The following is a 12,115-nucleotide window of genomic DNA, read 5'->3' as shown; positions in this document are numbered from 1 at the left end:
TGTGGCCCGAGATGCTGGGAGAGACTCCAGTGACCCTACAGAGGACAAGCGCTTAAAAAAATGCATGGATGGATGCATAACCCTGATCTAAACCATAAAAATAATTTTTGGTTTAACATAAAAACATAAGATACCTGGTTGCCTTAAAATTTTGAGTTAATTGAAATTAAAAATTTGAGTTTATACATTGAAGGCGATTGGTTTAATCAACAGAAACTCAAAATATTATGTTATCTGAACCACATTAATTACTGAAGTTGATTTGACAAAAGAAAAAAATGTTGTGATAACAAATCATGGAAATAATTTTTCACCGTGTACCCCTAAAACATCTCCCAAGGTTTATTTCAAAAGTATGCACACACAGTGATGGCGAGTAATAATTAATTAATGACGGTATTAATATTTCAAACATGCATGAAAGTAATGAGATCTTTTGCAGGAGCAGTCTGAGCAACAGAGCTATGCAGCAGTCATTTACATTTAAATTTATTCATTTAGCAGATGCTTTTATCCAAAGTGACTCACAAATAAGGAATACAACAAGCAGTTCATCTTAAAGAGGTGATAACATGAGAAGTGCTAGTAATACAAAAGTTTAAAACATCAATAGTACACGTTAAAAAAAAAAACAGGGAGGGACTAAGAAATAGTGAAAGCATAGAAGAGATGAATTTTCAGCTGTTGATTGATGTCAAGGATTTCAGCTGTAAGGAGTTATAAAGATAATTTCACCAGCTAAGAACAGCGAACGTTCTCATCTTAATGAGAACTTAAAAATGATGTTTATTACTATTAACACAATATTGATGTTGTTGTATGTGACAGAAATCGAAAAAAAGAAAAAACTGCATTTTGGACAGAGCCATTCAACAATAGCAGAGTATGTTTGTTAAACTAATACGCTGTTCCACTATTATAACTATTACAGTCCTGAATCGATTGAGGTTTTAATGCACCAATCACATATCAAATGTTCAGAAACATTGGCATTTACAGCATATAACAACCCTCCAAGTCCAAGCATAAGGTTTTGGAAGCAAACTTGAATTGACCCAACCTGTTAAATTTCTCAGTAACACTTCAAGTCGAATGTTGGTGAGATGTTACAAAATCTAACAACATGCAGAAAGCCTGTAAAACCGACGGTGTCAGCGTTTGACTAAAAAAAAGAGTCAAGACAAATACTGTTGTCTTACAGTACTGTTGTCTTTTTCCCAGACAAAAAAGTAAGAAAAGCACTAGAGGTCTGTTTAATGTCTGATGTATTCAAATACACCCACACAACTAACTATTGAAGAGTTATTCGATGTTCTTTCAAGTTTACTTCTTCTTCATTCCTATATATAAAGTTTTTGTGTTAACTAAAAATCTGTTTATGCACTAATTTGCTTTTGCTCCATATTGGAATTCAGAATGTGAAGAGCTTCATGAACTCCTTTTGTAGCTTTTTGTGACTCAATCATGCAGTTCAATCCATCCACACATACAGTACAACCACGCAGAAGAAATGAAAGAGGCATTCATCTCTGCCCTCAGTCTGCAAACCATTATGTGTGTTTGGTTCCAAAATATATTGGACATACATGACAAATGTGCGATTTTGCATTTCATTTTTCATTTTCCTGTGTGCTTTAAAAACAACATCCTTTTTTTTTTTGTGCGTTGTGTGCCAGTACATTCATTATGACACGGGTAGCACTTTATTTTACAGTCAAGTCAAGTCACCTTTATTTATATAGCGCTTTTTACAATGCAGATTTTGTCAAAGCAGCTTTACATTGATAACTGGTATATCATTTGGCTGCACAGCAGCTCTTAAAGAATAGTGTCAATGCAGGCAGATCAAAACACTGTTGAATATCAAATGTCAAGTCAAATATCAAGTGTCCCCAACTAAGCAAGCCAAAGGCGACAGCGGCAAGGAACTCAAACTCCAACAGGTGACATCAGGTGACAGTACGCATGTACATACACTCTAAAAAATGCTGGGTTAAAAACAACAAAAAATTTGGGTTGAAAGTGAACAAACCCAGTGATTGGGGTGTTTTAACCCAGCGGTTGGGTTAAATGTTTCCCCACCATGCTCAACTATTGTTTAAAAATGACTATATGGCTGCCTTAAAATGAACCCAAAATAGGTTGGAAATCAAAAATCAGACACATAATTACTAGAGGCAACACTAATAATGAAAAGGTGAACTTTTATTAATAAGCTATTTAATAAATTAGCAATTAAACCTACACTCTAAAAAATGTTTGGTTAAAAACAACCCAAGTTGGGTTGAAAATGGACAAACCCAGCAATTGGGTAGTTTTAACCCAGCGGTTGGGTTAAATGTTTGCCCAATGTGCTGGGTAGTTTTATTTAACCCAACTACTGATTAAAAATGACTATATGGCTGGCTTAAAATGAATCCAAAATAGGTGAGAAATTAAAAATCAGACACATGATTACTAGAGGCAATAATAATCAAAAGGTGTACATTTATTAATAAGCAATTTAATAAATGTTTATTGTTTATTATTCATTATCTTATTAATAAATGCTCATTTACTAAACATATTAATAAATGTTAATTTCCAGCATATTTTGGGTTCATTTTAAGCAAGCAATACAGTAATTTTCATGCAACAGTTGAGTTAAATAAAACTACCCAGCAGGTTGGGCAAACATTTAACCCAACCACTGGGTTAAAACAACCCAATTGCTGGGTTTGTCCATTTTCAACCCAACTTGGGTTGTTTTTAACCCAGCATTTTTCAGAGTGTATTAATAAATGTTCATTTCCAAATGTGGGTTCATTTTAAGCAAGCAATATAGTAATTTTTAAACAATAGTAGAATTAAATATAACTATACCAACTGTTCGGTTTGTCCATTTTCAACCCAACTTGGGTTGTTTTTAACCCAGCATTTTTTAGAGGGTAATATATTATAATAACTGGGTAATAACTAGGTGCTAACCCTGAACCTACCCTTAAACCTAAACCTAACCTACTCAGTAACCTACTTTGTGAAAAAAGTACACTGTATGTACACATACTGTAAAGCAACATATTGAAACTGTAAACCTTTTCACGAATGAACAAATCTTTGTACTGACTGGAATTGTCAGAACCTTTGCACAAATATACTAAAATGTAAGTAGTCATGTCTGAATCTATTACTAATTCATTAAATAATAATAAACTCCAGAAACGTACTAGTCTCGAGTAGATGTTACTTTAAGTAGATGCTTTGCTTCTTTCTGATGTTGTCACTGTGCTCACCTGATAGTGTTGCTGAGTTTGCTGAAAGACTCAAATTAAATCAGTGTTTCCGTCAGCTCTTCCCTGCAGTCTGAGCCAACCGAGAGAACATGGATTGTCATGCTGAAGTCCTCAACTCCTTTACTGATAAAACCTGCATCACCTTTCACTTTGTTTGTTATCTAAACAGTGCAGATATAAGTGGTCAGTCTATGGTCTTCATTGGCTGAACAGCGTTTCCTTTGCCCCGTCCTCAAACACTGTATTTGTATCTGAGACTGGAATAGTTTGGTTTGTGTTTTTCATGTCGAGAAGCTGTTTTCTGCTGCCAAAGCAAATTGATACAGTAAAACCGACGCCATCGTTACTGTTCGTATCACTGTGTGTCAAGAGCTGAGATTCAGATATGGTAATGAGCGTTTGGTTTCTGACACGCACTGTAAGTGGTCGACCAATCCCAACAGACTGGGCCATCTGACCAATCAGAGCAGAGCAAGCCCTCAGAAAGGTGGGGTTTAGAGAGACCGAATCCTTGATCGAACCATTTCAGACACTGAGAGAAAAGAGCTGATGCTGCAAATTAAAATGTGTTTTTTTGATGTTGGATGCCTGTAAACCTGTTGTACAAGACACCAAAACAAAATTAGGAACCTTTAAATTAGCATAATAGTGGCACTTTAATGGAAGAAAGTCTGTAAAATTAATTCCAGTTCAAGTTCATTTTTTGTTTGTTCTGAAATCTGATTATGCTGTCAAGTGCCAAATCAGGCAATAATAATAATGTCTTTCATTTCTTCTGAACGCTCCATCTGCTTTACTTCAAAATACATGTATTCTCCACAACTTCATAAATAGCATGTCAAATATAACAAAGACAGAAAATGGAATGGGAACAGAATAGCATTCCGTCTTTCTTCCCCTTAATGTCTGTCAGTCATTTCTCTGGTGGCGCCAGGTTTCCACTCCTCCAGCACAAAAGGGGCTGATGTTTTCAGAACCGCTCTGTGTCACTCAAGCATTGCTGCCATATAAACACATAAAGCCAATTCAGCCTAAGTTACTACATAAACACAGTGATCAGGTTGCGTTCTCACCCACTCGCTGCCCATCACCCCCGACCTTGTGTTTCACAGAACATTATGTGTAAGAACTACGTCTATCAGCATTCCAGAGACCTAGAAGTCTTAATATGCAAGACAGAACCGCACAAAATCCAATGCACAATAATGCATCAGACAAATGTCTTTTCAGCTTTGTGTGCCATGATTATGGCTTTTTTTTTAAGATGGTGTGTCAAGTTAAAATTAGTTCAACTTTTAAAACACGTCTTGTGACCCTGCGTTCTGTTCCATTCCGTCTGTTTGTGAACACAAGAATGTCCTGTGTGAACACCCTCTTTTATTGTAAGAAAATATGTTCTACAAGTTACACAATAATACTTCAGTAAGTCATTAAGCAGGTCATATTTAAATGAGACTGAGAGGAATAGCCCTGCTCAGTATGTCGTACAATCTTAGGGTTTTAGACCAAGTCTAATTTGAACGGCTAATGTTTACTGTTTTTGTTTGTTTGTTTGTTTGTTTGATTGTTTTCCACTGGAATTGTCAGTGTTTCACCAACAACATTTTGGGTCTTTTTTATGAAACAAGAATAGAATTTTTGTTCACAAATCCATTCTTGCATACAAGTTTTTAAAAGTTTAGTACTGATTTTTGAAAATCTCATATGGCAATAAAACAAGGCTGCACTGTAAAAAAACAACAACAAAAAAAAAACAGTAAAATTTACGGAAAAAAAAACGGCAGCCGTGGTTGCCAGAACTTTAACATAAAAAATACAGTAGCAACGTAAAAAAAAAAAAAAAAAAAAGAACTGTAAAATTTACGGTAAAATAACGTATTTTGCTGATATAATGTTAATTTACCAACCTAATGAAGTACTAATATCTGTTTAGTACCTTTATAATACACTGACAGTCACCAAACACAGTGGTGATAAGAGTCACATGATGAATCAAAGTTCATCACAAGCAGAGAAGGACAACACTAACATATAGAAGGTGCACACAGTGTCATTCACACACACACTAAACACCATCATGGTAACATGCATGAAATAAACATTAATTTAACAACATTAGATGTAACAAAAACCCTGATGTACATAACTGATTAGAAAAAAATGAGAAAAGCTAAGAAGAAACAGAGTTATTTCAACAAAAATATATCAAATGTGAAGTGTCACGCAGGGAATTGTGGGAATGTCAATTTATGGTTTTTCACTGTAAATTTTACAATGAATTGTTATTGTTCACTTCCAAAAATGGTGAATTTAACGGTATTTTACGGTAAAATTACATTAAATTACCGTTAGATCTATTACAGTTATTCACCGCATATAGTACGGAAACTTTCTGTAAACCAATTGATAGTTTTTCACCTCAGCATTTTTATAGTCTTTCACTGTTAAAATCACGGTCATTTTTTTTACAGTGTGTATTTAAATGAACAAAAAATATAGTAAAAACAGTAATGGTTATGAAACATTATTACAATTTAAAACAGCTGTTTTCTATGTGAATATATAGTAACGTGTAATTTATTCCTGTGATCAAAGTTGACCAGTCTTCAGTGTCACATGATCCTTCAGAAATCATTCAAATATGATGATTTGCTGCTCAAGAAACATTTATGATTATGAATATCCATGTTGAAAACAGTTGTGCTGCTTCTGATGTTTGTGGATATCATGATAAATTTTTTGGGATACTCAGATGAAAGTTCAAAAGAACAACATTTATTTGAGAAAAAACTTTTTTTGTAACAATATAAAATATTTTGATCAATTTGATGCATTCTTGCTAATTAAATGTAATTTCTTTTAAATGATAGCATAAGTATATATTAATGTATGCATCTGTTTATGCAAGAATGTACACAGAAATGTTCTTTTTCTTCATGAATGCATTACACTTTCACATATTTGTTTTCATTCCAGTCAAATTAAATATGGCGTCTACCGAGACTAAAGTCCATATATTTTGATGTTTGAATATCTGCTGTTAACAACAACAACAACAAAAAAACTGGGTTGTGACTTTGGAACGTCTCTAGCACAGATTTCCGTGCTGTTTGGAAACGAAATGTCCTTTCATAGTTTGCCAAATGTCACATCATCAATGCAGCATATTTTATCTCAGCTGAGGTCGCGATTAGATCATTGGCAGCATTTGTGTGACTCTCGGTTCACGTTCATGTCTTGAAAAGCCAAAACTGCTGTCAAAGCCAAGGTCAAAGTGAAACTCACTCACCCTCTCTCACGCATTCTTCATTTGTCTCCCCCCACCCCCCTGGTTTTTATGAGATTTCTCATCTATACCTTCTCTCATTTTGCTCTTGTTAAACGGTGCCCATGGAGGGACAGAGGGAGGAGAAGAAAGAGAGAATGAGAGGCACATTTGGGGGATTCACTCCATTCAGTAGGAGGAAGGGATGAAGGCCTCTGTGGGCCATAAAATCTGCCCCGTTTTAGCTGTTTTTCTCTCATTTTTTACAAGTGGAGAGTGAGGGGACAGCTGCTGCTGGTGTGAATGACTGGCCAAGAGGACTCACTGCCAATAAAGTGCCGGTCAGGCAGGCCTCAGGCCTCGGTCAGACACAGACGGGGTTTACGGGTGATCTTGAGACTGGACCTCTAGTAAAAAGCCAGTCATCCAGGCTTGAGGAATTTAGGGTCCAGGAAACAAGAGCATGAGGGGGGAAAGGGTGTCTAGAGGTGAAAGTTGAACTGAGTGACAGTGTGGACAAAATATATAACACTGCATTCACACGGTGGTGTTTAAATTGAGCAGACAGTGTTATATTGTATGTTTGCGTCTGTATGGCTGCTTTCCAGGATGTTTATGAATCTGACTGTGAGACCATTTGGGTGCGTCATAGCAAGTTGAACACATGCTGAGGTGTCAGTCAAAGCATGTTATTAATTCATACATTTACACTATACAAAAAGGTTTTGTTTGTTAACATTGCTACAACATTAACTAACAATGAACAATAATTCTAAAGCATTTATTTATGCACTGTGAACAAACAATGACCGACTGTATTTTATTAACTATAACATAGCTCACTATTAGTTCATGTTAGTTAATACATTAAAGGATTAGTTCACTTCAGAATTAAAATGTCCTGATAATTTACTAACCCCCACGTCGTCCAAGTTGTTCGTGTCTTTCTTTCTTCAGTTGAAAAAAAATGAAGGTTTTTGATGAAAACATTCCAGGATTTTTCTTAGTGGACTTCACTGGTGTTCAACGGGTCCAAATGTCAGTTTCAGTGCAGCTTCAAAGAGCTCTACATGATCCCAGACGAGGAATAAGAGTCTTATCTAGAGAAACCATCTGTCATTTAAAAAAAAAAAAAAAAAAAAAATTATATACTTTTAACCACAAATGCTCATCTTGCACTATTCTGCGATTCACCACGCATTAAGAAATCACATTGAAAAGGCCACATGTGACATAGGTGGAAGTATAGCGGTAGGGTGAAAAACTTGTTTGTTGTTGTGCGTTGTTTTACCTTTATTTGCAAAGGCCGTTTGACTTTGCACATTCGCTTTGTAGACACTGGATCAGTACTTTCACCTACGTCATGCGTGGCGCATCGCATCGCAAAATGAGCATTTGTGGTTAAAAAGTATATAATTTTTACTTTTTTTAGAAAATGACTGATGGTTTCTCTAGATAAGACTGGTCTGGGATCATGTAGAGCTCTTTGAAGCTGCACTGAAACTGACATTTGAACCTTCAACCCGTTGAATCCCAGTGAAGTCCACTATATGGAGAAAAATCCTGGAATGTTTTCATCAAAAACCTTCTTTTCGACTGAAGAAAGAAAGACATGAACATCTTGGATGACATGGGGGTGAGTAAATTATCAGGAAATTTTAATTCTGAACTGAACTAATTATTTCACTAATGTTAATAAATGAGACCATGCTGTGAAGTGATACTATTCATTCATCGGTCCTGTTAGTTCATTTTCTCATCTCTCTTCTCTTTCAGCAGCTCGGCCCCTCAATGTGCTCTCATAATATTTGTCTTTGAGCTCTGACCCCTGGGTAGAGGCTTCCTAATGCATTTGACAACTTCATTCATTCTTATTCTCATATTATGCACTTTTTCAAAGTCTTCATTTTGTTTTTGGGCTCTACTGGAACAGGTTTTCATGCTTGAATGTTCAAAAACACATAATTTTCCCATATTTGACATTGTTGCAGCTCCTGTCTTCTCAGTCTGTCAGTAACGCCAAAAAAAGCATCGTTACTTTGTTTGCAATTTCATCATTATCAGCACAGTTCAATGAGTTGGTGTTTTCCGAAACCATAGTTCCACCAAACATTTGCAAACCGAATCACAAACTTGTGTTTGGAACGACAGCTCTCAAGCTGTGGTTAGAAACATAGTTTATTGTTTTTATGACATGTGGACTTAATAAATCCTCATCTTGAGCAAATTAAGCAAGCTGACAAATTTTGGGCATAATTTTTGAAGAGTGTGCATGTGTGTACGTGCTCTAGTACGTAAGAACAAGCCTATGATTGAATCTGGAAGTAAAGCTAATTAACTGAGAAAAATGAGAATTAGTCCTAAAGATGCCATGTTCGTAATCTAGCATTAATACGATCACAAACGGATTCATTTAAAGAAGTTATTACTCCACCATTCGCCAACGTGGCTGAGCAACAAATTTGTGGCAATACGGTTTTGGGAAACAGTCGTGAGTAGCTTAAATGATGCATGAAGCAGCGAGTTACGTCATTAGTTCCTGTCCCTATGAAGCCCCTCCCACAATGTGTTCTGATTGGTCGGCTGGAGCAGTGTGTTGTGATTGGTAAAGTGCTTTGAGCGTGTCTGGGAAAAGCCACGCCCCAGTTTCAACACACTACTAACTAACTCAATCAGGCTCCGCCCCTTTATTCTGCATATGAATTATTTAAATGAGGAAAATTGTGAAGAAAACTCAAGACTACAATGGAGGCGTTTCAGGGAGTTCAGAAACACTGATACTGATATGGAGAAGAAATCCCACTGGAGGGACTCTGTTGAGATTTTTAATGCTCAAACAACAACATTACACACTAAAGAGAGATGAACATAGAAAATAAGGCATAATGAATACTCTTTAATATTCTTTAAAATGGCACCCCATCTCAATTCAACTCATTATTTTTGATGATGCATCAAATAACAAAATCAAGAGTGCATCATAAACTCACCAATTTTGTAAAGCCACAAGCTCAATCTCAAATATGCTGTGAGAACAGGGCTTTGTTGTTTAAAGAATAAGAGAGATTTTTACATTTTTTAAGAGTGGTGAAGTGATGTTTGCCAGTTCAAAACTTGCCTGTAGGGGTTGAGGATTTGAAAAACCAATAGAGATTCTTGTCTTAGTAATCACCTCTAAATATCTTCTCTTTTTCTTCCTGATCTCTGCAGCGGTGGAGACCCAGAGCACAAGCTCAGAGGAGATGGTTCCTAGTTCTCCTTCTCCACCCCCTCCTCCTCGTGTCTATAAACCCTGCTTTGTGTGCCAGGACAAATCTTCTGGCTATCATTATGGAGTCAGCTCTTGTGAGGGCTGCAAGGTATGCAATCTTAGAAGAGAATATTCTATATAGAACCTTAAAGGCTTCTGTCAGGCGTTTCATATATAGAACATTTTAGAGGTTCATTGTATGGATTTAGTTTTAATTCATTTTGTTTTAATTATTTTTTAACTGTAATTAAATTGTATGAATTAAACAGTTCGTAGCTAGAAAAAAAAAATGTTTGTTAGTATTATGCAATCATTTAAGACATTTCTCCTTAAATAGAACCTTTTTGGCATAAAGGGTTATTGAGTCAAGAACCCTAGGGTTCTATATAGAACCCCACTGAAAAAAATGATACTTTGAAACAACTCTATAAAAATACTCTAATTTGGTGCAGTCAAATGTATTTATTTTTCTCAAATTATATTTACAATTTGGTTCAAACCTTAAATTTTGATGTAATATTAATTAAAAATAGGCTATTTCTTTTCCCAAAGACAAAAACATTCATACAAAGTAAAATGATTATTTATTATAAAGACCATATATCATACTTAAAGGCTTAGTTCATCCAAAAAATGAAAATTCTGTCATTAATTTACTCACCCTCATGTTGACCTTCGTTCATCTTCTGAACACAAATTAAGATATTTTTGATAAAATCCGATGGTTCAGAGAGGCCTCCATTGACAGCAAGATAATTAACACTTTCAGATGCCCAGAAAGCTACTAAAGACGTATTTAAAACAGTTCATGTGACTACAGTGGTTCAAGCCTTTAATCAATATATTTTCTTTATACATAAGCCAAAATGTTAATTAATGTAGGTCAATATAATATTTTTTTGGCTTTTTACAACTTAATTTCACCATTAACAAAAGCTAAATTAGCTAAAATATGAAAGTTTTCACTAATAATAAAACATTTTGTTAGTCAAAGTTTAATTTAGTTTACTTACTATAAATAAAATTAAATAATTAAAACTTTAAGGATTAATATGATGTCTGCAATCAGTGAAACTGGTTTAAAAAGAAAAGAAAACAAACAAACAAACAAACAAACAAAACATGATTTTTTATTTGACCAATATTAAAATGCACTTAAAAATAAAGGACACATACACAAATCAAAACCTGAAACAGTTAATTATGTTTGAATCCCATATTGGCAAGGAGTTTTGTGGCAAATAACCCTAAAGGAATTTTTTATTACATTGTAATAACATTATAGCAGCACATGCATAACAGTAAGCAAAGGTCATGGTTTGAGTGCTGCCACCTAGTGTTACTGTCAAGTTCAAGAGTTTTGATTTCATTCACACATCTATAGTGCCCTCTGCTGATTGCTCTGTTGAAGTTTATAAAATCTAGTCACTTTTGTACATAAGATTTTGAGTAATTTTCATGACCTAAGCTCACATTAGATTTCATTTTATAGTTGAATACTTACATTTTTGTGTTTCTCTCTCTCTCATCTTCTCTATATCAGGGTTTTTTCCGTCGCAGTATCCAGAAGAACATGGTGTACACCTGCCACAGAGACAAAAACTGCCAGATCAACAAGGTGACACGCAACCGCTGTCAGTACTGCCGACTGCAGAAGTGCTTTGAGGTCGGCATGTCTAAGGAAGGTAAAGCTCAGAGCAGTTATACATCACCAAATATATGGTTCTCAGTTCACAAACATCTGTATGAAAAGTCTATGATTGTGTGAACGGTTTTCTCAAAAAATGTCTTGGCATAAATAAAACCCAAAAGAAACTGCACTCAACTCCAAGAGTCACCTCGAGATGAACTGTCACCAACATCTTTTTCTTTTGTATTAAGTTTGTGTTTGAACACTTATATATGCTACATATATAATTTTGTGTTCTTCTTCTTTTAGCGGTGCGGAACGACAGGAATAAGAAAAAGAAGGATGTAAAAGAGGAGGTGGTTCTTCCAGAAAGCTACGAGCTGAGTGGAGAACTGGAAGAACTGGTTAACAAAGTCAGCAAAGCGCACAGGGAAACCTTCCCTTCCCTCTGTCAGCTCGGAAAATACACGACTGTGAGTCCGGAGCTCCCACGCTTCATACTCACACACCTCCTTCTGTCTGTCAGCTAAATAAACACTGGCATGAGCCGGGCTGTGCGGGTCTGGGTGAGATCATGCAAATGATCCGCAACAGTGTAAAATATTTCATAACTCATTGAACCACAGCAAACATAAAGAGTGGTTTCTTTCTTAAGAGTCAGATAAAAGAGACATCCCCCAATTAATCTACAATCTTGT

At 35.6% G+C, this 12,115-nt stretch overlaps 1 protein-coding gene across 2 annotated transcripts in view; it reads left to right on the top strand.

Moving 5' to 3' along the window:
• The window catches only part of rargb (retinoic acid receptor, gamma b), a 47,478-nt gene that overhangs the window by 29,404 nt on the left and 5,959 nt on the right, over positions 1-12,115 (top strand). For both annotated transcript variants that reach the window (XM_067387531.1, XM_067387532.1), the window contains exons 2-4: positions 9,748-9,896; positions 11,331-11,472; positions 11,727-11,890. In XM_067387531.1, the coding sequence (XP_067243632.1) occupies positions 9,748-9,896; positions 11,331-11,472; positions 11,727-11,890 (455 nt within the window). The remainder of the gene's footprint in view (positions 1-9,747; positions 9,897-11,330; positions 11,473-11,726; positions 11,891-12,115) is intronic.

Source organism: Chanodichthys erythropterus, chromosome 6, assembly GCF_024489055.1.
Source record: "Chanodichthys erythropterus isolate Z2021 chromosome 6, ASM2448905v1, whole genome shotgun sequence".
Classification (NCBI taxonomy): Eukaryota; Metazoa; Chordata; class Actinopteri; order Cypriniformes; family Xenocyprididae; genus Chanodichthys; species Chanodichthys erythropterus.
The sequence above is the reverse complement of the archived record's forward strand: the minus strand, read 5'-3'. Positions and strand labels throughout refer to the sequence as shown.